This window comes from Lygodium microphyllum, chromosome 26 (assembly GCF_053477565.2).
Source record: "Lygodium microphyllum isolate KBCC chromosome 26, Lygodium_microphyllum_v1.1.10, whole genome shotgun sequence".
NCBI classification, from domain to species: domain Eukaryota; kingdom Viridiplantae; phylum Streptophyta; class Polypodiopsida; order Schizaeales; family Lygodiaceae; genus Lygodium; species Lygodium microphyllum.
This window is the reverse complement of record NC_141160.1, coordinates 22,587,480-22,613,997: the sequence shown is the minus strand read 5'-3', so window position 1 is coordinate 22,613,997 and position 26,518 is coordinate 22,587,480. Positions and strand designations below refer to the sequence as shown.

At 40.9% G+C, this 26,518-nt stretch overlaps 1 protein-coding gene across 2 annotated transcripts; it reads left to right on the top strand.

Annotated features, from left to right (window-relative positions):
• On the top strand, window positions 1-25,336 carry LOC148013047 (protein BTR1-like). Of its 2 annotated transcripts, none has more exons than XM_087667829.1 (10): window positions 1-143; window positions 487-642; window positions 777-1,124; window positions 1,716-1,957; window positions 2,151-2,248; window positions 23,789-23,982; window positions 24,083-24,186; window positions 24,288-24,452; window positions 24,595-24,656; window positions 24,743-25,336. In XM_087667829.1, the coding sequence occupies exons 3-10, from the start codon at window positions 1,049-1,051 to the stop codon at window positions 24,840-24,842; spliced, it is 1,041 nt and encodes a 346-aa protein (XP_087523955.1). In that variant the 5' UTR covers window positions 1-143; window positions 487-642; window positions 777-1,048; the 3' UTR covers window positions 24,843-25,336. The 2 variants fall into 2 exon arrangements, with proteins under 2 accessions (XP_087523955.1, XP_087523954.1); XM_087667828.1 differs by having other exon boundaries at window positions 354-642.
• The last annotated feature ends 1,182 nt before the right edge of the window (window positions 25,337-26,518 follow it).

Here is a 26,518-nt window from a genome sequence, read left to right as displayed (position 1 = left end):
TCTCTCTCTCTCTCTCTCTCTCTCTCTTTCTGTCTGTGTGCTGCTAGTCATTTTCTTCTTCCTTTGAACGCAATACATTACTCGAATACACGCTCTTTTTACCACACGCAAAACAGAAAACCACACGACTTCTTCCAAATCAGGTCTCTCTCTCTCTCTCTCTCTCTCTCTCTCTCTGTGTCGCCAGCTTCTCTGTCTGTATAATAGCGTCCAACTAAGAAACGGAGATTATTAAAAAACAGCCCATCTCACGCTAACCCATCATCGTTTTCCTCGTGACACTCTCTCAAATTCTTAAAATGTTTTTTCGGTCCCGGTTGAATTACATTGCCGTCATTGCCATCCTAATGCAGTCTTTTTTCGCGTTTCTGCGCCATCGCCCATCTTCGACCCATTGATCAAATACTCGACTCGAATCATTTTCCCTGATTGGATTTCCACTAAATCAATTGGGCGCTCATTCGTTCCGGTCCTGCTGGAGTATAGCGCATTTGGGCGATCTTAATTTTACCCTGTTGAGCAAGTTCCCCTGTTCCGCATTTGCGATCTTAATTTATCCTGTTGAGTAAGTTCCCCTGTTCCGCATTTGGGCGATCTGTGGATTCATCATCTGACAAGAGCTCATTCAATCCATTTTCAACGGTAATTGACCATTGCTCTTTCCGGTTGATTGCCCTTAATTTGCATTGATGCAGTTTTATGACACTCTGTGAGTGATGCTATCTGTTTAACGGCAAATGCGGAATCTTTTCCTTAGATTCTTATCATTGTGGCAGGGGTGGCTTTGGCTGGATCCAGTCTAGCCGTACTCAGACTTGGATCTTCACATCCCAGTATGCATCCCCTCATTTGGGAACTCTGTGCAACAAACTTTAAGGTTTGACAGAAGAGGAAGGAATATAATGGCTCTCAATGATGATGCTCATTGGTATTGCGTCTGAAGGATTCACTAAGGCCAGTGCCAACATTGCAGCAAGCACAGGTCAAAGATTGTACAAGTGCCTTTCCCTGGTTGACTTTATCCAGTTTTAGATTCCCCATTGCAGATATGGAGTCCCCAAGCACACCTGAAACAATCAACTCTACATCCCCTCCACACGAAGTACCTGTGAACACTGCATTTGGTATGTGGATTTTCTGATTGCTTTATGAAGCTATTGTAATATAGAAATGTAATCGTTCAAATCCAATTCAATCTGTGACTTTTGATAGAAGCGTTCAGTCAGTAAGACAAGATTCTGGTAGTTCAGCAACCTGATTCTTTTATTGATAGCCCAGCCAACACTTTTTGCTGTTTAGAATATGGCAATGCATATGGTTACATTATTTTGGCAGTACAGATCTAAGCAAGAAAGCATTGGGTAACATGAGTATGGTGCTGGGAAACAGTTCTATAAGAGAATGGAGTGAAGTATGCAGCACAATTTGATGAATGTGGGGAATGATCGAGACTTACCTACTGCTGACGATATGATTAATAGAACCCTTATTTGAATTTTGGTTGCAGCTGTATGTGGCTTGGTGTATTTGTTATAGACATTGAGCTGGTGTGTATGATCATTATTGTTGTCTCGTCATACTTGTATTGAGCAATCCATTCATGTGGTCTTAAATTCTAGTTTTCCTAATTAGGCTTAACATTTTATGGTTTTTAGGAAAAAATCATCTGGTAAAGTTACTGAGAATTAATCCTAGTCACTATGCAATCTTTGCAGAAAATGAGAACAAGCAGATGTCCTGTATCAGGTTTCTTATCTCCAATGCAGCAGCAGGGTCTGTCATTGGCAAGGGTGGAGCCACCATAAGTGACTTTCAGGCACAGTCCGGTGCTAGGATACAACTGTCAAGGAATCATGAATATTTTCCAGGAACTACTGATCGTGTCATAGCACTGAGTGGTACAACAATTGAAATTTTGAGAGCCTTCAACCTCATCTTAACCAAAATATACAGTGAGGTGTGTCAATGCATTGGAATCATTATTTGCTGAGTGGGTCCTTTGATTCTTGGAAAACCTGATACCTGTCTTTCTGCGACCAATGTTTTTATTGCTGTGTGCGCATTTTGCATGATTGATTATAGTGTGTTCCCTTTATGTGATTTTAACAAGCTTGGAAGTTACCATTTCAATTGAGTCTTTTATTGAACAGACCCCAGATGAACCTGATTCAAAGGCTAAACAAGTAAAATTGATTGTTCCTCACAATGTTTGTGGAGCTATCATAGGAAAGGGTGGTGCTACAATCAGGTACCCTGCTTATGTCATATATTCTGGCATTGTTTCTCTTCAGTTGAAGTCCAGCTTTTTTCCCAAGTATAATCGTGGACAAGGTACTAGCATGCTATTTTAAATCAATTTTTATGATTGTAATTTCTGGGCCAAAAAGAGATGAATTTGAAGCCACAAATTCTCTATAGTTGCACCAAATCCAAGTATTGATGTTACCATTTTCTTGTGCTTTCTCTGTACAAGCATTGGACACTTTTTACTGTCTATGAGTCATTCAACATTTTTTTATTAAGACTGATGATTTGGAAGTGAACCACTTAGGGAAGAAAGTGACATTCTCTATTTAATAAGTTAGTTCCCTCTTTATATTCTCAGATTGGTATACTGTTGTAAGGTCGTTTATCTACTAATCTGAGTCCTGAATGCAAACACAGACTTTCGTTATTCTGCATTGTGTGCAGATGTAAGAAGCTTGCCCCAAAGTAAGTCAGGAATCCTGCTCTGTAGGTGATTCAGCTTGTGGCCAAATGCATCACAATTCACAGGAAAGGGCTGTGTGCAATGCTTCATACATTGATGCCTGCAATGAGAAACTGTTTGGGTGTCATTGTACTATTTTGGCTTAAATACATTGCCATGGCAAATAGAGGCTCAATATAGTGTTTATGACTGATGTCTCCAACAGAGATGTATCTATATTATCCAGCTCTGCAAACTGCAGACTTATGATAAGACATGGTTATTTGTCAGAACAAACGTGGAATATAGAGTGAAGATACAGAATGAGAAGGCGATTGAGACATTGCACAACAGAGTCTCAGAACTGAAAACCTTTTTAATTCATCATCAGGATCATCCTTTATTGATAACGTGCATATTTAATTACCAGGGCTTAAAACCAGTGGACACAACTGCGACACAGATATGAAAAGACATATTCGTTTGGATCTTGGATTTGAATTTCTGCCATTGAGCATTTCCAACACCCAACAATTAGAGTAGCCACACAACAAACAGAAACGTTTCTGGTATTGAAACATGTCAAGTACACTGAAAATTGTTGGGAACAACAGGAAGTTATTTTCAGTTGTCTCTTTTACACCTAGAATGCTAAACCATTTTTGATGCTTTATATGAAGGCTGATCATCCACAATATTGACATGCTACCCACGATTGAGTACACACGATGCTGATCCACATGTACCTAGCCTCATCTTGGTTGAGTAACTGTCTCATAAGGCTCCTCTTTGTACACGATGGTTACTTCTCATGAGCTGTGTGTTCCTCTGGAGATTGCACACCCGTATTTGGGTTGAGTGGAAGATGCCTCATTGAGATGTGTCCTCATCCATCCTAGCACATCTTGCCTGCCTCTTGTGTCCCAGTAAGGCTCTGCTTGATTGATGGAGGACTTCTTGTGCATGTCCTTTCCCCAAGCCTCAATTAGATCTGCGTTTCCCTTCAGTGCTCCTCTCTTGCTTAGGAAAGCTTTCTGGGTGGGTGTCTAGAAATGTGAGAATAAGAATCTCTGTTTATTGTGATCCTTACCCACATCCCATGTTTCCATTGAAGGTTTTGTCCATCACGAGCATATAGTTAAAGGATGTGGTACGGATGAGTTGTAGTTCCCCTCCCCCAAACACGAGTCTTAGTCCTTGGCTACGATTTATGCATGACGATCTTGTTGCGTGAGTTTACTTTCTTGTGCCCTCCATTTTTGTGATCACCTTGACCGGTTTAGCCTCTCTTTTGTCAGAGAGGAAAACCTATGAGACCATCATGGTGAATACAACTAATCTAATATGTCTTGTTATAAACAAGAAAACAAGAAGAAAGTAGACTCATATACATGTATAAGAGATCTTGGCTGTCCTACTAACACGAGTTCATGACAAGTGAATCACAACACATCTATGATGTTATTGTCAGAGTGCTGCATTGCAGAAGTGTGTGCTTGGACTGATCGAACGTGCTGAACACAGAGAGAGAGAGAGAGAGAGAGAGAGAGAGAGAGAGAGAGAATAGGACTGTGAGAAAGAGAGCAGAACACTGAAATGCTAAAGAAGAGACAAAATCTGAGTACAAGGCTGTGTGCATATCAACAGTGGGAAGACCTCAACCTGCATACACTACAGTGGATGGGAGCAGTCTGATGGCGGCCCTCAAATAGGCTAGGAGGAGACACAAGAAATCAATCAGGCTATTCAGATTAGGCCGACTGGACAGATACTAAGAAACACTGATGATGTTGCACCACCACTCCTATTGCATTGGAGTCCTTTCGTAGATTTCTCCTTCAGGCTTCTTTGCATCCTTCTTGTCCTTGTTAGGGCATTCTTTCTTCCAATGACATGTCTTACCACATATGCGGCAAGTAGATTCCTTGTCTTTCTTGGTTTTGTCATCCTTCTTCTTGTCCTTCCTCTTCTTTTGGGAGCTTTGACGTGTAAGGGTCTCTGACTTTGAAGGATTGTCTTGAATTGCTCATCTTGATCCCACACTATAGGAACAAGCTTTTTCCATTAATAAAATCAGAATGCCCTGAGGTGATTTAAAGTTGTATAAAATGCACCAAACTAGGGGGCAATTGTGACAACAAACTATAGGAATAAGCTCTTACCATTAATAGACTCAGAATGCCCTGAGATGATTTAAAGTTTTATAAAATGCACCAAACTAGGGGGCAATTGTGACAACAAAGTCACTGCCATATCTTTTAACGAAATCATCTTGCCGGCATTCAAAATTTGCATTTGCAATTGCCGGAGCTTGTTAATGTGCTTGTGCATGGAGATGGACTTGTTCAGGTTCAAAGTCCACATTTAAACCTCCAAAGACACCTGCTTCATAGGTGCCATCCAATTGTAAAGCTGGTCCAAATCTCATGAGCACCTATTAAATGCTTGATGTGAACAACCGTGGTTGGTGTGCATGAGAGGAAAAGGAATGAGCGAATGTGGGCATTCAACTTGTCCTAGTGTGCCAGAACCTTCTCCAATTGCAGCTTCTCCTCTTGAGAAAGAGTGGAAGATTCTTTAACCTTTGGACGGTCAATTGCTTTGCTCACAAGCTTTGCCAGATCATAAGACTCCGACATGGCTTCCATTATTATGCACCAAATGCTTTAATTTTCTCCATCAAGCTTCTAATATTGTGGAAGAGCTGGTAGAACAGGGACCTCACAGTCCATGATGGCCTGGATTTCCAAATTTGCATCGCAAGACATTGCCACTGAATAGCTCCACATGAACTGGGCACTCCTCTTTGACTCTGAAAAAGTAGTCAGTTAGGACTTCCTTTGCCCAAACTTTAAGTGTGGGAGGTGTTTAAATCCTCAAATTTACTCCGAAAGGCTTTAAAACACAGCCTTCTCCATACTTTGATGGGTGTTCTTGCACAAACAAACAGCAAACAAACCTCCTTTTACATGCACTTTCGCTTGCCTCAGCCTTGACTTGATGGGTAGCCCCTGGCTCGCACTTGTACGCTGAAAACACAACCTTGGTGTTGTGCTGAAGCATCCTCTTCAGGTCTGTCCATGATTGAACTGTCCACAATCAATCAGCCCCTTAATGTGCTTTGATACCATGTCAGTGTTCTGCACTCACATTTAGTGCGGTCATATGCTTCCAGATTACAGCACTTTGACAATTATTTCTAAAGGTGAGGCTGTTATTGATGGGATATGATAGCATGGATCCTCAAATAGTCTTGGGAATGGCACCTAGCACCAAGGGGATGGGGCCTATTAGCAATACAGGCTTGTGTGGCCCTGCCAATGGTCACTTTGGGTGGTCCTTTGCTAGGTAGATTCAATTGTTAGCAGATATTCTTAGCTTATGTGTGAGTCAACTAACCTCTGCAGGGCAGAAACCGACCTGTTTTCTATAGTATGGCTGCATTTATTGTCCAAATAGTCTGTGTTTTCTTGATCAGCAGCTGCATTTTCTGCATTTCATGCTGCTGTAGGCAGGGCGACTGTGTTTTCAGGCCCTTCTTACTGTAAACTAGCCATAATCTGCATGTCTTATCTTTCTGTCTGTCTGTTTTTTTACTCTTTTGTAGTAGTTGTCTTGTTTTGTGATCAGGTTTTGTCCTTCACTGCTCACTTTTAGAGCGGGTTCTTGTGTATTCAGTTGTCATGTTTCCATGCACCACACTCTGTACACAATTGATCCAGTCTCTATGTGCTTTCTTTATTGCTTGAACTCTTGAAATTGTTGTGAGTCTGTCATATTGGCACACACCTATCCCTCACTTTCCCTTGCCTTATTTCATCTTCTTTGTATCTTGCTTATCATGGCTCCTTTGGGTTCTTATACTAATGACAAGCATGCACATATTGTTTACTCATCTATGAGTATTCTATTGGAGACATGCTGTGTTTAGACTTAGGTTGAGGTGCACCTTAATATAGTGCCCAATAGAAGAATAACTTATATTCTTTATAATTAATTTGCGCATTCAATAATTGACCAGATTTGTCTCCTTTGTAATTAAAAGATATCTTGAAAAGTGTACTAAAGCTAGCCATTGATGAGTGGTCATAGATTATGGTGGACCCATGCAGTGGGTTAGAATGAAGATAGTACACACTTCCACCTATATGGCTTGATTGGGTATCTATAACCAGAACTCAAGTATATTAGGGTTAGAATCACACATAAAAAGGATCAATGCATTGAAGTGCGGGCTAGATCTATTAGAATAGACAGTTACAATAAGCAAGATGGCATGATCATGAAAAGTTTGTATAATGTGTACATGTGAGGTAAAATTTTAGAATGCACGTATGTTTGCATAGAGAGTCATACGAGAATTTCAACATTGTTTTTGTAATGTACTTGGAAAGAGCTTTCATGTGATATCTATATTGGGGGATTCCTAAGTTTTAGGGAATCCATAAAATTTAGGAGGTTCTTAAATTCTAGGATCCTTGGATTAGCCGAAAAATGCTAGTCCTAAAGCTTGCGGTGGGAACACAAATAAAGAGAAATAATTGGTTTTATCTTCTCTAGTGATGCTCATGGTTGGCAAGAAGTGTTGGGGGTTAAAGGCCGCTTGTGCCTAGCCACCTATGTTTACTTTGTATACAATGATTGTATACTTGTATACTCTAGGTGGTGGCCGTCCATTACTATCACTATTCTTTATTCTTTCTATGACAATAGAATAAGGGAAAGCAAGTCACACATTGTGATTATTGGAGTTCCCACGTACCGTCTTGCTCTCTCTCTCTCTCTCTTGCTTGAACCTCTATAGCTCTTGCTTTTTCTTACTCCTGTTTGTACTCTTACTCTTGCTCCACTTTTTAACTAGTATCAGAGTGGGTATTTGAGGAGGTACACCGACATTCACTTTAGCCTAGGAAGAGAGCTTCATTCACAGCTTCCATGGCAGCCACTCAATGAGGTATGCATCAGTCTCTTTGCTTTCTCAATACGTTCCATCCTTTCCTGCATTGACTAGGACCTTCCCGACATTGATTTGAGCTCCAATAAGTGAGCTTTGAGCTCAATGGCAGTAGTAGTACCCTCCAAGATAGCCAGCATGATCTGCACTAGCTGTCCTGTTTGTCTTCTCTCAATTCTCTTTAGTCTTGCTCCAACTCTAGCACTCTCTAGGCTTTGTTAAAGCTTGGTAATCATTGGCATTCACTCCAAGCACTTGTGGCTTCAATCTTGAGCATTTCTTTGAGTTTTTGAGATCAGCCATTGACCTACAGTTTAGGACAAACCCGCTGTTCATTGTTTGGACAGCAAGTATTTGCTTGTTTGATGCTCTATTGGTGCTTATGGGGATTGTTTATTGTCCCCGGATGGCATATTGCTGTTTGGGAAAGACTGGACCGATTAGAGCTTGTTTAAATTAACATTTGAAGGGTTCTTTGTTGTAATACCCTATGGGCAGCAAGCATTCATTGCGAAAGCTTATGTATTGAATGCCTACAGATGCTTTGGGGATGTTACATAAATGTATTGATGCTTGGCATTGATTATTATGCTCGGATATACTTATGTTGAGCTCTAAACCTTGGATTTGAGCTTTGTTGGATACATATTTGTAGTGGCTACCTGCTTTGGAGCTTTATTGGTTATGGGCTTGAAGACTTATTGCAGATACATGTTGGTCCTTTGATTGGGATTGCATCTATGTCTTTGACATCTTTGGGTCTTTGACAACATTTGGTACCTTGGTGGTTTATGCTTTATTTTACACTGCTAGTTGCATTGTATATCTCCGTTGCTACCCGGATATTCATGGCCGTGGGAGCTTTGTCTTTTGCTTGTTTGCCTTTAGTTGTACATTCATTTACTATAGTTTTATGGACAGCTATGCTGAAATTTAGTTTTGAGTAGTTTCTTTGAGAGTAGACACTTGTATTCGGCACTCTATTGCTTCGTGCTTGTGGAGAGTAGTGTATTGGTTGAGTCTTCCCCTTGTTGTATGCATTTTGGCTTAGTTTTGGGGCTGATTTACTGTTATTACAGCAGCCTATATTCTCTTTGGTTGGCAGACATAATGAAGGTGTTTCAAATGCATCCAATGACAGTGCTTTCATTAACATAGAGAAGTTAGATGGCAATAACTTCCAATATTGAATGACTCAAATTTGACATATATTGGTGTAAAAGAAACATGTTAGGCCATTGAAAACCAAGGGCATAAAGCCAGAAAATTGGATTAGAGATGATTGGGAAGAGTTTGATGAGCTATGCAAGTCTACCATTATCTTATCATTGTCTAAGCAAGTGTACTTCGATGTTATTGCAATTGAAGGTAGTGCTTATGTTTTATGGAAAAAGACATGTGAACTTTATAATAAGTAAAGTTCTACTTCACAGTTGTATTCGTTGAAGAAGCTTGTGGACTTTCACATGAAGGAGGGCACTCCTATGCCCACTCATTTGAATGAAGTTTCACTCCATTTTCAACTAGCTTATCTCGCAGGGCATTTAGTTTGAGGATAACATAAAGTCTTTGCTCTTGTGACACTATCTAAGTCTTGGGACACATTTTGTATTGTTATGAGTGCTAATTCCCTTAAAGATGGCTTTGAATACTCAGATGTAGAGAGTGCATTGCTTATAGAAGAAGTGAACATGAAGAACATTTATACAATCCATACTTCTCATGCACATACAGTAAGAGGCATACATGATGGTAGAGGCAATAATGATTGCTGTGGTAGATGCCCTGCCGGTCATTAGGTGGTGCAAAGTATTTTGTTACATTCATTGATGATTATTTGTATAAGATTTGGGTTTGGGCCGATCCCATAAAGTAGAAGTCCGAAGTTTTGCCTATGTTTCAGCACTTTCTTGCTATGGCTGACTGAGCATAGGCTGAAATACCTACGATTCAATGATGGGGGTGAATATGTATCTAAGGCATTTGAGGAGTTTGTGATGAGAGGGGTATTAAGCATCAATTGACCGCCCCGTACACCCCATTCCGGAATGGTGTTATAGAGTACATGAATAGGACTATTCAGAAAAGAGTCTGTAGTATGCTTAGTTAGGCAGGCTTATGACAATATTTTTTGGGATGAAGCAGCTATTGCTATAGTCCATTTGATCAATAAATCCCCATGCACTACTCTTGGTGGTACTAGGTAGAGTTATAGAGGAGGTATGCTGTGGTAAACCTCTCTTGAATGTATACTTGTGAGTCTTTGGATGTGAGGCTTTTTGCCATATTGCCAAAGACAAACGTAACAAGTTGGATCCGAAGTCTGTCAAATGTATTTTTCTTGGATATGGTGATGCAAGTGAGATGGGCTGTCGTCTTTGGGATCAACAAGCTTGAAAGGTTATTTGCAGTTATGATGTTGTATTTCATGAGGAAAAGATGCATATGAGACCAGAGCAGGTGGTTGAGCTATGAAGAGTGATCTTTCAGGGGGAGCCTCCTGAGTCTTGTTATAGTATAGTCAACCCTAGTTATAGACAACTTGTAGTCATGATGATGTAGTGGTCCAAGATTCACTTGTTGTGCAAGATCATTATGTTAAACAAAGAGGATAAGCAATACAAGCTTCACAGTCGGCTTTGAGACACTTTGTAATAGCTCGACATCCTCTTGATTGGTTTAAGCCCTCTATGTATTGTCTGTCTTGATGATAGATTCTGATGAGTCCCTCATGTATGAGGAGGCTATGTGAAGAGGTGATAGTCACTCTTGTTAGAGGGCCATGCAATTTAAGTTTGACTTAATGTAGAAAAATCATATGTGAGACTTGGTTTCCTTGCCAGATATTAAAGATTTATTGCCATGCACATGGGTGTATAAGTTGAAGAGTATCCTTGTCCGCCCTAAGCCAACATACAAGGCATGCTTGGTTACAAAGGGTTTTTGACAGAAAAAGGGAGTTGACTTTGATGGGATATTCTCTTGTGCGGTCAAGATAAGTACCTTGCACTTGCCTTGGTTGCCCAATTAGACCTAGAGCTCTATCAGATGGATGTGAAAATGACTTTCTTACATGGGGATATGCATGAGGACATTTATATGTAGCAGTCTAAGCCAACACACTGCTCTATGCAGCATCAATGTATAGATGGTAGCAAGGGGATGAGAGAATGAGGAGTGTTGGCTGATCACAAAGGATCAAATAACAAATGATGAGATTGGGAGGGTAGGCCACCTATATATAGGCAAACTAGGGCCACAATTGGCAATAAAGTGGGTAGGCCCAAAATGTGGGCTCTCAGGACAAAAAAAAGTGACAAAAAAGAAATGCACTAATGTGTCCTCCATATAAAGTGCTTAAAGCACATAAAATAACAGAAAAAGATAATATCGGAGCTCCTAATGTTCTCGTTTGACTCAGATTAAGATTCACTGGTAGGAGATGACCATAGAAGACACACGATTGCTAACAAAAACTACATTTTCAAATGTTGATTTACATGAGGAAGTATGTGTTTTTCAACGTCATTGTTTTGTGCAGAAAGGGCAAGAGGAAAAAGTTTGCAGATTGTAAAATGCATTGTATGGTCTGAAGCAAGTAGGTTGAGCTTGGTATGAAAAGATACATGCATACTTGATCGCATGTGGTTTTCACTAGCCCTAATAAAACATATATTGCTGATTTTAAGGTTGAGTTGAACTTAGCTTTTGACATGTCAAATTTGGACCCATTGCATCATTTTTTGTGTATTTAGTTCAAACAATGTGATGGAGGTATTGCTTTGTATCAAACAAAGTATATTGAGACATTATTGCAAAGATTTGGTCTTGAGGATTGCAAGCCTATTACTACTCTTATGAAAACTAGTTTGAAGTTGAGCCTTTATGATGCAGGAGAATTCTTTGATGTCTTTCTCTCTCAACAAGTTGTTGGATACTTAATTTATGTATGCATTATGAGGTGTAACATTTAGTTTTCAGTCTCATAGAGGTGAGCAGATTTATGCATAGCACAAGCACTAAGATTAGCAAGTAGTGAAGCAGATCTTTTGCTACTTGGGTGGTACTCAATACCTTGGGTTGTTTTATTCTAAGGGGGAATTATTACCGCTAAATTTACGTGCTTTTTTTGATTTTGATTGGGCTGGTTGTTATGATACTTGTGTATCCACAAGTGGTTTTTAGTTCATGCTTGGCAACTCATATATATTATGGTTGAGCAAGAAGTAGCCAATTGTGGCTACTTTTAGTTATGAAGTTGAGTCCCAATGTGATAATGTATAATGAGTGAATCAATAATGAGAATCATTGCCATATTCTCCAATGAAATCATCCTGCCAAGGGATACAAGCTCATTTTGTATGGCCTCCATTTTGTTGATGTGGTCTTGCATAGTAGGGGAGTCAACGATAGAAAGCATCTAGAGTTTCTTCTCTACGGTGATGTAGTGGGCAAAGGCCTTTTGATGGTAAAGAGAAGAGAGCATTGTCTATACTTCTGCTATGGTACGAAGTTTACACACTTGCACAAGGACAAAATCCTGCAAACTCATAAAGAGAAAGGATCGGGCTCTAGAGTTGAATGATCCCAAAGGGCAGCTTGGCGGATCGTGGAACCAATGCAGTGGTCCTCCATTGGATGGGGGATCGAGGAAGTAACAAATTCCCATAAGTTGAAGGTGTCAAGTATACACTCCACTTTGCATGACCAAAGGGAGTAGTTCTCACCATAAAGGCGATTTTCTTTGGGTAGAGAAGGAAGAATATGCACTTGAACAAAACGTGCCATAATGGTGATGCAAGGACCTGAAGTACAGACCTTGTGAGAAAGATGGAGAGAAACAAGGGGGGAGAAGGGTGCTTCAATCTTCTCAATCTATTAGAGCGAGAACTTGGCTCTAAATGTTGATCTTTGCGTTCTCTTCATGATGGTTGGACTGATGGGATGGCCCATTAAGGAGGACTGAATGGTCTTCTTGTTTGAGCCATCAAACTTGTCAAATGGGTATCCATAACTCTTCAAATAGATCTGCAAACACACAAGAACATACTGCATTTTGGTGTTGGTTTGCTTGAATAGAGGAGAAATCAGCTACCCCATGAAGAGAACTTGTAGATGGCTTGAAAGCTTCGTAGAAGACCCAAAGAAGGTAGAAAATCTGCATTCGGAGCGACGAATGTGCTCCAAAAAGCAAGTTGAGTGTGTTCTTCTCTTTGCAAAACCTTTGAGTCCTCACTTTGGCAATGATACCATGTGAGAGTGCACAACAGAAAAGGAACACGAGCACAGAGAAAGAAGGGAAGAGAAAGACTACAAGAAAAGAAGAGAATGGAAGGAAAGAAATCTGCATTGAACTTTGAAAATTGAATACAAGAGCAGACTGATCAGTTCTTGCACCCAATCCAAGGTGTTAGTGAGGGCACCGGATCAAGCTGATGATAGACAACAATATTGGGGATGGAGGAGAGGTTGAAATGTGGGAGTGTGCTGAGCAACTTGCAAAAGAATGACTAGCCAAGTGGAGGTAGGCTATTTATAGCCATAAATGCTAAAAATTGGTTGGCCCGTTTGTCTAATAATCTGAAAAAGCTGGCCAACATACAAATAATCAATAAAATAATGCAGGTGGTTCATAACAAATGCAGATGGCCACGTAATGGCCAGTATGAACACAATCCAAACCATTGAAAAAGATATGCACAAGTTGGAAACTAACTAGTTTGTGTGAACTCACCTAAAATCAATTGAGAAAACGAACTGCATGCTCTAAACAAAGTTGCCACCTTCATCAAAACACGATAGACTGAGTGTAAAGCTCCTAATGTCCCTGTTTGACTCAAACTGAGGCTCACAAGTAGGAGATGATTGTGCAAGACACATATGACTACTAGCACCTCAATGCATAATCACGCTCTTTGTCAAGCATAATGCATTTGTTATCCTCAAAGATGACCTGAAATACACTTTGTTAAAAACACTAAAAGCAAGTTCTTTGTAATCATTGGCACATATTAAAAATTCATAAAGTTGAAAATCTATGCTTGTTGCTATTTGCTGCTACAATTAATACATCACCAATACTAGGAAATGTATGAGAAGAAGTGTTTTTGGCACAAGATACCTTCTTATCATAAGGGGCTGAATGCATGGAAGAAAGCAAACACTTTCTAGAAGTGATGTGATGTGATGCACCACTATCAAAATGCTAAGTATTCTATGTTTTTGATGCATTAAAAGCTGACCCATCCATAGAAGAGTCATAACTGCATGTAAGAAAAGCACAATCCTACTTCATGAGGTTGGTTGAAACATCACCATCAGCCGCACAAGTAGTTGATGTGTCTTGGACTGCCATATAGGAGTCCTATGACTTATCTACATCATTGCTACCTTGATGTTGGGCTGATTTGCATTTTGCTTTGCTTTCCCTTTGCCTTTGTACCTAGAAAGCATAGTTGAATCACTTGAATGTAGGGCCATATTCTTCCGAGTCTACTCTTCTTGAAGTAAGAGGTTGGTCAACTCTATGAATGTAAAATCTTGAGCTACCCCCCTCAATGGCAAATTTAGTGGAGTGTGAAAACCAAGTGCGACTTTGGAAGAGAGTTTAAGGTGATGTTCACCATAGCACCATCTTGAATCACCTCATCAATGTTGAGCAGCTTCTTACACAAATCTTGAATGTATGTGTCACGAGGACGTGGAATTTTTGAGATGCTTTAATCTTGTTAGTAACATTTGATTAATTTAATAATCAAATGTGTAAGGTTGTAAGAGACATGTGATGTAGATGGTAGTTATTTCATGATAACAATCTACATGCCAAGGACCTCGAGGAGTGAGTGGATGCCATAGGCAAAAGTTGTGACAAGTTATACTAGTTGGGCTTTGGTTTTTAGTCGGTGTCAGTTTGACCCTAGGACAATTATTTGACCATTAAGTATTAATGGTGACACTAGGGACTAGCGTTAATTAATTAATTAATGCTAGTCTAAGGGTCAATTGAGGTTGGGGACTACTCCAAGTTCCAAATGGCCTAGCCAATTTATTTATGGATGAGAACATTTAATTTTGGGCAGGGTCAGAAGGACTGAAATTAATTTTCAGAATTAATTAATTCTCAAAATTAATTTAATGACTGGAAATTGCTGGAAAATGGGATTAGAAGGTTGTCACTTTTGGCAAAAATTCCCATGTAATTGAGAAAAACGTTTTTGGAGTTGGTGGAGAGCATTCGATGCATTTTCAGCCTGGGAGAGAGGAAGGAGCTGCTGTTGGTCATTTTGCACAGGCAGCAATCAGCCATCGCAGCAGGCGACAACCATTTGGGGCCTGCAGGAGGCAGGAAACAGCAAGAGAGCTCTTTCTAGGGGTTGATGAGAGCGTAGTGGATTAGGGGACAGCATTTTGAGCCTTCAGGGCAGCAAACATCTGCATTTAATGCAGTCTGAACAGGGCAGCAAGCAGATTCTAGCATTTTTGTGAAGAATCTCAAATTTCTCTCGTCTCCGCATTTTCTCACCTTCTTCAGCTTGTGATCAGTCATTCTCAGTGTTTCTTAGCCATTTGGAGAAGACCACAGCTAGATCTGGTGGATAGCATGAGAATTTCTGTTGTAAACTTTAAATTTCTGTAGAAATGAGGGTTTAGCAGACGCCTTCAGACCCGTGCCATCAGTCAAGGGCATTGTACACTGAAATCAGCATTTGCAATGCAAGAAATTGTTGGGGATTTTAGATGCTAGCTCATCCATTGTAAATTGGGGCAGCATTTGGCCAACCGTGGGTTCAAATTGTATAAGTCTTGGGTGAAATTCAAGGGACGAATTGCCCAGAATGGCTGCTGATCAGTTTGGACAGCAAGGGGTTTTTTGATCAGCAAAGGAGATTGTGAAATCTCAGCTTGTACACAATCCCTTTGCAATTCAAGTTAAAGAAATATTGAAAGGGGCACCAGTTTTGGGGCCAATGGGGTGTCTATTGTCCAAGATTGTTAAGGTAAAGTGTGCATTTCGGATTATACTCTTTAATTAATTGCTGTGATTAAGTGCTTGATCAGGTATTACTACCCTATCTGAGAAGAAAGGACGGTTTCAGTATGCGATGTAATCTTTCATAGAATTGCCCTTATTTGTGTGAGCATTGGTGATAGCTCTTTTCACTAATAGAGCTATCAATGACAAAGCTTGTGTATCACAAGAATCCCATCTCTTTTGATTTGGTGTATTAGTAATGGGGGTAGCAACAAGCTATTCTCTGCCTCTCCCTTGTGGGGGAGGAGGTGAGCTAGGAGCAGCCCTTGCAGTTCGAACTTCATCACTTGACATAATCCTAGAGATCCTTGGCCACTAGGAGGTTCCGAATCATGAAACTCTAGAGAGAGTAATTCCTACTGTATCCAATTTTTCCTCACTATTGAGGATGCCAAGAACATCATTGTTATTCCTTGCCATTGCTGAATAAAAAATTGAATGAAAGTTGCAACCAAAACTTCCAATATGGAAGAGGCGTAAAATGAACAAAATTATATTTGGGATCTCAATGCAACTAAGTACACTTGTTATACCAAGATTGTCAAGTGTCTTTGTGTAACCAAACAGTAGTGCCTTGATTTCCGTGCCTAGACTACAAAATGGCAATTTAATGCTGTACCACTACCCTTAGTATGCCTCTGAAGGCGTGTGAGAAAAAGGCCCCAAAATTTTCTACCTAAAATTTGACAAATTGCAGAAATTCAGAATTATTTACATCTAGTTATCAATGTTAGTGAAGGATCTTGAAATTTCAGCACAAATCAGAGTGGATTTCAGCAAACCCCCCAAATTTATTGTGCAAATATCGATAAAATTACACAATGTCGGTGATTTTGGTAATGATACATGCAAAGGACCTTGAATCAAACAAAAGCCCCAAATTTGTTAGTCCTTGGGATATGTCAAAGATAGAAATGCATTGATTGGAGATATGCTAGACAGTCCAAGTTAGACTAAGAGTGATGGGCAGAACTAGGGGTGTAGGAGGCATAAGAGGATTAGTAGCAAAAGGCACCTTAGGCAGGCAGCGAGCAGCTTCTTACGGTAGGTGGTGCAGTGGCTAGCAAGTAGACTGTGCAACATGCAGTTGGCGGGCGGCTTCTTGTTGCACTGGGTGTAGTGGGCAGATAGCTAGTGGGTAGACCTATTCTTCAACAGCTCCTTCTCCTTTGAAACTAGTGGCTCCTCCCTCTTTGGTTGAGCGGGTTGAGTTGAGTTGGCAACAATATGGACCTTGGGTAGGTGGCATCGACTAAGTGTGCAAAGCTCTAATTATCAATTGTTGGATATAGAGGTGAAAGAGAGATAGTGGACACAATACAGTGCATGTGTGGGTAATAGTTGTACATTGAAAGTTGCAAATATTAGAATAAACGAATGAATGAAAGTACAATAAGCTCAAAGTAAGTTAGATCTATCCGTAACTCAACTAGAGATAAACTGGCTCTAGAGATAGTGACACAACTTTCTAATAGGGATTGTTGAGAATTCACAATTTCTAACAATGGAGCATAATGGCTAACAAGTCATTCCAAAAGAATGATAATAAAAGATTGATTGATCATGATGAGTATTCATCCTAGAACTTGAAGAGACATAATAATCTTTGAAATCGGACAAGGATTGAACCATAGGAAGTAGCCTTGTGATACAAAAGTTCTTACTAAAATCCAAAGATTTATTACCAACAAATGCAATGTGGGAAGATAAAAATTATATGAAGGATTACCTAGACGTTCTTCGCCGAAGCTTTTTAGCTAAGGATAGTTAAAGAAAAACTAGAGGTCTATCACAGCACAATAGAAAAAGAACTTATATCCTAGAGCTAGCTACTAATGAGTGGTTACAAGTTATGGTGGATCCACATACTAATGCCTTGAAGTGTGGACTAGATTCGCTAGAATAGACGATTACAATTAGCAAGATGGTATGATTATGAAATGTGCACATAAAGGTTGAACGTTCAAAATGCATACTTTTTTGCATAGAAAACTTATATAGTATTCCAACATGTAATATAATCAAAAAGCAATAGAGGCAAGGTGCCAACACCACTAACAGGCAGTGAAAAACTATCACTAGTAGTGACGATACCCTCTGATGGACAGAGATCTTGCAACAAATCAACTTGGGTAGTCATAGGACTCCATACACCATTGTCAATGAGCTAAGGCTTCTGAGAAGATGAGATAGTTGAAGAAGGCTTCTCCATTTGATAAATGTGTAGAAACACTGACTCAGTGGTAATAATAGATTATTAAGTAGAGGTAGACGAGGGCTGTGATGTGGATCCACTCTTTGCTCCTTGATGAAGGTGAGGGTATTTGCTCTAGCACTTCTCCTTGGGGTGTGAGGTTTTTCCACAATGAGGACACGTGGGATATCTTGACACTTTCCCATAATTAGAGTCGGAAGAGGAATCCAACGTTTTTCTCTTTCCTATCTTTTGCTTGGCTCGTCCTATACTTGTAAATAAAGCCACAAAAGCACGGCCTTGTGCACGGGCTCTGCAAGATCTGTCTCATTGTGATGTGTATCCTGCTCAAGCACCAATGGGACTAGCTCCTCCCAAGTGAGAGTCTCCCAACTACGAGAATTGAGGAGACTAGTGTAGAACACATCATGTGTCGGTGACAAAAGATGTGAAAGAAGTGTCACAAGTAGGTCCTCCGAAGAAATGTTTGTACCGAGGGGTGTAAGCTCATCCTGAATCTCCTCCATCCTGGGGATGTGACCCCTCATCGTAGGAGAATTTGTGTGACAGAAAGTTGTTGTAGCTTCAGCGCAAGAGATAATCTATGCCCAAATGTTTGGATTCAGAAGAGAGATGCCAATCTCCTCTAAATCTGTGTAGCATTGTGGATACATCTAACATGCATGAGCATATAATCTATATAACTCAAAAAGAGAAAAGAGTGGGCTCTTGCATTCAACCGATCCAATAAAGGTGCCGAATTATAGTCACATCATCATGAGGATCCACGGTAGGTTGGGGTATAGGGATAGTAACAAGATCCCAAATGTCATAGTTGTCGAGGAGACACTCCATGCAGTAGGACCATAGAGGATAGTTTGTCCAATCCAGCTTGTCAGATGCAGATAGAGAGGGTACAATTGACATTTGCTCAGGAGATGCCATCAATGCCAATCGAGGACTGGAAACCCGAGAAGAATATAATAGGAAAGAGAGATAAGATAGTGGCCGGGCTGAATCTCCCGAACTACATGATCCCCCAAAGCATACATGTCGGTCATATTTGTCCTTCAAGAAATACTTGCAAGAAAACAAAGATGCTGCAACTGGGATATCCTCCACTTGTACGCGGTCCGTCAGTCGGCAGGCCAACAAAAGAAGTATCCATAGCAATGTAGATTGGGAGTATCCGAGGTGAGAGAGATGACTCTAGGCCAAGAGGGAGCAGTAAATGCAGATGAATACAGGTTTGCAACCTGTAAACGCAGCCTATCCAAGGGCTGATTAGAGACTAGGAGTGCATGAAAATGTTGTTTCTGCAATAAACACAGATCTGCCCTGCTATAGGCCTGACAGAGAGGCCACCCAGCACTTAGAATAAGTCACTCAGGTCATAAACGACCAGCCAATATGTAAACACAATGAAGAAAAAAGTCTGTCTTCTTGTAAACAAGCCGCCCAGTAGAGAATAGGTGCCACCTTGTCAAAAGTGGTGCAATAATGGTAGCATAAACAAGTACTGATAAAAACTGCTGAATGCAAGATAGAAGAGAAAGAAAACAAAAGAACATTGCAAAAGAAGAGACCTCAAAAGATGTGCTCGGGAAATGGACTCCATGCACCAAACACAAGAATGAGGTGTACAATAGTGAGGCTCTAGCTCCAAGGCACTAGCATTGGCTCCCTCTCTCCACAAAACCTGTGGGTGATCATGTGATTGAATGAGGAGGGAGACAGGTATATGAAGAAGAAAATAATGCCAAAATAGGGCCAGGTCAGCTAGCATAAAATACCCAAAATAAGGATCATAATAACCATAATAAAATGCCTAAATAAGCTAGCCACGCTTGGCATAGGTTACAGACTCACACATGAGTTGTTTGGACTGCTAACACCCTCTCTTAGATCATGGGTGATCTAATATGATACAATGATACAATGACGAAGGCTAATCATAGTCTATACAACAAATAATCACTAGCGAAGAACCATGGATACCTAAGCAGTGGGTGATCAAGCCACTACCAAGGTGCCTTGGAGAGAACTTGATGTTAATGGTGATCATACTAGCTCATGAAAATAGAGAAGAGTCATGATAGATCTTTGTGTCCGTCAACATTGTCTCGTAGGAGCATACAAGACCATCTTGTCAAAAATGCCTCTGAACATATGTGACCATGGATTCCCCGCCTTTGGCTAGGTCCATCAAAGTGTCCCCTCATGTGAGCTCGTAGACTAGGAGCCAATCCTACTATCTGTTAAATAACCATCTCATCATGAACTTAGATGCCAACCCCAGCTCTAGGATTTGAACCTGCCAGACTTCGGTTGATGCGTTAGGGATGTCCCTCTCTGGAAACTGTGCACTTGTATACTTGTATAGATGAGGCGCAATTGCCCCATCTCACCACCCTCTCACACTTCTTCTTTGGCACTAGAGAGTCGTGAGGGATGACCGCATCACTTGGACTAGAAAGCAGTAGAGGAAGGGGCCACCAAGCCCTTTCCTTGATTAGAGGAAGCAGATCTCTTTCGCACCTTAGACTTCTCCTTGGCTGGAGGATTGGAGTCGGAGTTTAAGAAAGAGGATGACTAAGCGGAGGAATTCGCATCTTGGTTCTTCTTTTTCTCCTTCTTCCATGAGGGTGCTAACTTCTTGCAGTCCTTCCACAAGTGTCCCTTTTTGCCACAGTGATAACACTGGGCCTTCGACTTCTTCCTATCACCCCTCTCTGAAGCTGTAAAGGTCTCATTGGAACCTACATATTGAGATCGAAGCCTCTCTTGTAAACACAAAGATACCTCATGCTCAAGCAACATATGTATAAAGCCCACAAGTGTAGACGATGTTTGCGCCCTCAAAGCATTCACTAGTGCCTTGTACAATATTTGAAGCTTTGACCATATTTTTGGGGATGTCTTGTTGGAGGTAATTGCGGTAGAACTTCTTTAGAAATGCACCAAAGCAGTGCAAAATACGCATGAGCATTGTCCGAATCCATGTAAGCACAGCTTTCTCATGGTTGTCCTCATCAAAATCTTTAGGAAGAGGAAAAGGACGTTGAGGCCGAGGAATAGGTCCACATACAATGTTCCAAATGTGCTTCTGCACAATCCAGGCTTTTATCACAACAGTCCATGTAAGATAGTCAAGTCCATGGAACTCATCATATGTAGAAGTGGACAAAGGAGCCATATGGAGAGGATAAGAAGAGAAGATAGAAGGTAGACGGTATATGGAGAGAAAACACAACCAAACTAATATCAGAGACTTCACAAAATGAGAGTTCATGTGCAGTATAACAAAAAATCTGATCAGAAGTGAAGGGTGACGATTGCAAATCGAGGAAACTCAGTCAAAAACAGCTAGAAATAGCAAAAACGGCCTGTAGAAAACAGTCACAAGATGTCACCTTGCCCAAGACTAAGAGCAAACCTGAAAACACAGATATGCTGAGCAAAAATCAGCAAGCATCAGCAGTGCAAGGGCTGCCTACAGGATAAACAGCAGGACAGCCTGAAAATGCAGGTGCTGATGGGGTAAATGCAGGCTGACGCTGCATTAAATGCAGCAAATGCAGGGTGGGCAAGTAGCACACAGATCGGGGAGGAGCAATAGATTGTTGCTGGATCAGCAATGAGAAGGTTAAGAACTGAAATCAGCAGAGAAACACAGCAACAAGAGCCTAAATCCTGCAATTTGATATCATGTCATAAGTGGTGCAGCAATGGAAGCATAAACAAGTGTTGATATAAACTGTTGAACACAAGACAGAAGAGAAAGAAACAGAAGAACACTGCAAAAGAAGAGAACTCAAAGATGTGCTCGGGAAATGGAGTCCATATATCAAACATGAGAATGATGCATACAATAGTGAGCCTCTGGCTCCAAGGCACTGGCACTAGCTCCCTCTCTCCATAGAACTTGTAGGTGATTATGTGGTTGAATGAGGAGGGAGCCGAGTATATGAAGAAGAAAGTAATGCCAAAATAGGGGCAGGTCGGTCAGCATAAAATGCCCCAAATAAGCGTCATAATAACCATAATAAAATGCCCAAATGACCTAGCCATGCCCTAACTCACACATGAGCTGTCTAGGTCGGTAACACCTAACCGACAAATTTGTTGCCTAGCTTGTAGAATGGCCGCTCGCAAGGCAAAAACAACAGCTTGCATTGAAAATGCGGGCTTGTACCTACTGTAATGATGTTGCCTAGGCTCTTGAGTGGCCGCCTAGCCTATTTGATGCCGCTTGGGCCAAAAATGCAAATCTGCCTTGGTACACACAGCAGCGAAGATTTGGAAACGGGCAACCTTGCCGTGTTTGACTCCAAATGCAAGGTTTGTAGCATGTGAGGATGACACCTGGCAAGTTTTGTTGCGGAGAGCACGCTTGTCGTCAAGATCTCCGGGTCCCATGTGTGACTGTGATACCATGTGAGAGCGCACAACGGAAAGAGGAAAGTGAACATGGAGAGGAGACAAAGAGAGAATGTAGGAGAGAGAAGGAACAATGTGATTGCAATGGCTGAAGGTACAAGGCTGCAACAGTCAGCCCCAACACAGACCTCTATACACCAGTGTGGGTGCTAGACGGTTGCAGGGGAGTGAGAGAATGAGAAGGGATGGCTCACGAAGGATCAATGATAGATAATGAGAGTGGGAGGGCAGGCCGCCTATATATAGGCAAAAAGTGGCAAAACCCTAAATAGGGTGGAAAGTGCCAAAAAGAAATGCACTGATGTGCCCTCCATCTTAAGTGTTTGAAACATATAAAATGACGTACAGATACAATGTTAGAGCTCCTAATGTCCTTGTTTGACTTAGATTAAGGCTTGCAGGTAGGAGATGGCCACACAAGGCACACATGACTGCTAATAACATCAAGTTGAGTTTTGACTCACCATTCTCTTCCTTATATGCGAACTCCATGATAAGCAGGATGCTTGTTGTTTATCAGCCAATGAGGGGGGCCCCATTTCAATCTAGATTTGTTGTTCATTCGTCTTGTGAGCTATCTTATCTGTGCATAGGAAAATGCTGGTGTGGCTCTTGTCTGATCTCTCAGGCCTCAGCTAATATTGGGTGTGTGCCTCTTATCTCAAAAAATACTTTTATTCTAGGGTTTCTGGATAAACAAAAGCAAAATTGATTATTTGCACCTTTTCTTATAAAAAAAAAAGAGGAGTATTCTTTGCTGAAAATTCATACCTTAACTTTGCAAAATAGGGCAAAAGATGAAGCAATTCTTGACAGGTTACACATCTGGGACTCAGGTCCTGCCCACTCTTTGGTCACCAGCGATTTTGTGATGAGCCCATACATCAAATCTGGACATGGTGGGAAAATTTTTTGCTCTCCTTTGTCCTATGACTGAAGCATGGATGTCTCCTGTCACAGATGCCCGCCTTGAAAATTAGTCCGTCCCGCCTTGAAAATTAGTCCGATTTATCTAGTAGATTAAAGCCTATGTACTTGGGATTTAATCCGAGATGGGCCGGATGCATCATGATTCTGTATTGAAATCATCACCTGTGGTTCACATGCATTGAGTTTTTCAAGACATTCTGAGGGTACATAGAAGAAGTTAGTTCTTGTTGCTGACCGGTCATCGGTGATGGCTCAACAACCCAGACAGCTTTGATCAGTGCACGTGGTTGCAGTAGGTAGTATAGGAAGTTTTGTGCTGATATCAGTGTCCTAGGCTGGCGTTCCTTTTTCAAACTTATGGCCACAGATTCCATCCATTGCATATTTGGCAGGCTTTCATCTAATTTTCATTGCGAGAGAGTCAGACAGCAAGAGCATCAAGTTAATTCTTTACCCTAGTCCCTCTGTAGATGCTTATGAGAGTTGTGCTTCCTTTGTTGATAAGTTTGCATTTTCCTTTCTCTCTTTTAACATTATTCTGATGTACAGGAACTTTGTTGAAGATTCTCATGCCAACATTAAATTGTCCTCCCCGGAACAGACTATACGTGGCCTGCGGGATAGACTTGTCACAATAACTGGAACATTCGAGCAACAACTGCGGGCTGTTGAGCTGATCACTGAGAAAATTTCTGAGGATGCAAATTATGCTCAATATGCATCTTCGCCCATTTTGTACACAGGTAGGGGGCATCATGCATATTTCTACCCCTACCTGAGAAAATCAAACTTAATCTGTTCTTGCCTGTAATGTGTAAAAGTTCTATCTTTCTGATCACATAGGAAAGGATCTGCTAGGAATGCAACGTCTACAGGGGCCTTTTCCAGCAGCCCCTCTCACTCCACTCGGTTATGGAGTCAATCCATATGCATTCTATGGTGCCAAGGTACAAATTTCATCGTTTTTTGCAGCCTAAAGGATCTGATCACAGTTGCACTTTGCGAGGGTGCAAACTGATCTATCATTACCATCTCTGCACTCTGGCAGGGTGCTGCTCCATTTCCCACCACTGTTCGAGGAGCACCTGTTCAATATTCCCTGCCAGTTGTGTCAGCAAGCTCACCAAGCACATCAGTCATGATACCTGTGCGTGATGACTGCATTGGTGTCATTGTGGGACGAGGTGGAAAAACCATCTCAGATATTCAACAGGTTTGTGATTTTTCCTGATACTCAAAACTTTTTTTCTGTGCTAACATGGGTTTATGTGGTAATATGGAGAATAAGTACTTTGTCCTTTTGAAGTAGCCTTTTTATCTCAAGTCTTTCAATGCCTCTGTTGTCATGTTATTAGATGAGTGGTGTTCGAATAAAGGTGTCTGATCGAGGAGACTTTATGCCAGGCACAAATGATCGGTATGCATTTCTGTTTCACAGAGGCTCTATTATAAATTGCCAGACTTGAGTCCTCAAATCCTTCTTCAAATGTGGGTTTTTTGCAGTAAAGTGACGATTACTGGATCACCTGAATGTATATATGTTGCCCAACAAATGCTTACTCAGAAAATTCAACAGACTTTGTACTCTGAAGGTGAACGGTGATTTCTTAGATTGTTCTAGGAGGTGGCGTTTTCGTTTAATGATTATCGACCAAATGGATAAAGATCTACAATGGATTCAATTTGTAAAAGGATGTGAGAGCCACCATTATTGAGACCCTTCTTTTTCCACCCCCCAATATTTTCAGTTAGACAATACATGAGGGGTGCTTAACCAGTGGGTGCGTTTGAAGTAAACCTTCACTTTGTCATACCAAAGACAGCTGAGCATGATGATCAGTGTGATGCTTATACTCCTGCAATTGTGTGATTCTTAATATTGTTTTAGACGGATTTTTTTTGCTAAGGAATTTTTTATCCCCATTCATTTGACTCAATGCCCATGGGAGCTTTCTGCCTTTGCAGGTTACATTTCCAATTCTGACTCGTTCAACCTACACCATTACTTAGCTAAGAATCTGTTACCTGTACCCTTAAAAGCTCTCAGGGTTAAAGTTCTCCTTTAAGGTATTTTTTGGACGGGTACAATCCATTGCACAGGGTGTCATATATTAAGCTAGAATAAATACAAGCACACCAAGCTATACAAAGTTGTTTTTCTGGAAAGGCAAGTTCATATTGCAGATCTTGTACAATCCATTGCACATGGTGTTATTTATTAAGCTTGAATAAATAAGAGCATACCAAGCTGTACAAAGTTTCCGGAAAGGCAAATTCATATTACAGATCTTGATCACCAATAGACATCATATAAGTTGTTGACGACAAAATTGTTTGTTTTCATCTCGTTTTGTCTATAAAAGGACCCCCATCCCCTTGCAATTCATGTTCGTGTTTTCTGTCCGTACCCTTAGTACGGTTCTTTCTCTCTCCCTCTCTCTCTCTCACACACAATCACACATACTCTCTCTCACCTTTCTATCGTAGGCTTTCCCCCCTCTCTCTCCATCCCTGTCTTTCTCTCTCCCAATTTATCCCCACCCTCTCTCTCTCTCTCTCTCTCTCTCTCCTCCTTCCCCCCCTCTCTCTCTCTCTCTCTCACATCCCAATATGTCATCTCTTTCTCTCCTCTCCTCTCTCTCTTTTTTTTTTCCTTCGTAATGGATGTCATATTTATAAAGTACTAAATGACAAAAGAGTTACAAAAGTCATGGCAAAGACGCAGAGGAAATTGCCATATGCCAGGGAAGCAAGTTTTCTGGAGGGAGGAAGTCAGAGTGCCGAATAAGTCTATTTGTCATGCAAGAGATCTTTAAGCCTAGCAATCTGTCCCTGAACATTAGAGGCTGAATAAAAAAGAAAAGCATTCCGAATGATTCAATTGTGCTAACAACCCCAGTATCTAAGAAAGTGAAACAAGATCTTCATATGCGACTATGCCGGTGTGGGGTATTTGGGCCGTACAAAAACCCAATCAAAAGGGCTTAGTGAGAAACCAACCACTGCTCGCCAAACCGCTGACAAGAGTGATCAGATTTTCTTAGCGAGGGCAAGAAATAAATCGATGATGGGCTGATTCCACACTGGTGGTGCAAAAGAAACAATTGCCGTTGGAGATTGGACGCTTGGAAAGAGCTGAAGCAAGAGGAAGACCACCAATCATCACTCTCCAAAGAAAGACCTTGCATTTGAAAGGTGTCTTGTTCAATCAACCCTCCATCACAGTTACCTGCCACCATGACTGAGATTTACGCAATTCCCATACATTATTAGCTTTAG

Excerpts from the sequence above, each read along its gene's own strand:
- LOC148013047 (XM_087667829.1), top strand. The coding sequence starts at position 1,049 with ATGGAGTCCCCAAGCACACCTGAAACAATCAACTCTACATCCCCTCCA. Across the intron at positions 24,453-24,594 it reads CCATCTCAGATATTCAACAG|ATGAGTGGTGTTCGAATAAA; the intron begins GTTTGTGATTTT and ends TCATGTTATTAG. Across the intron at positions 24,657-24,742 it reads ATGCCAGGCACAAATGATCG|TAAAGTGACGATTACTGGAT; the intron begins GTATGCATTTCT and ends GGTTTTTTGCAG.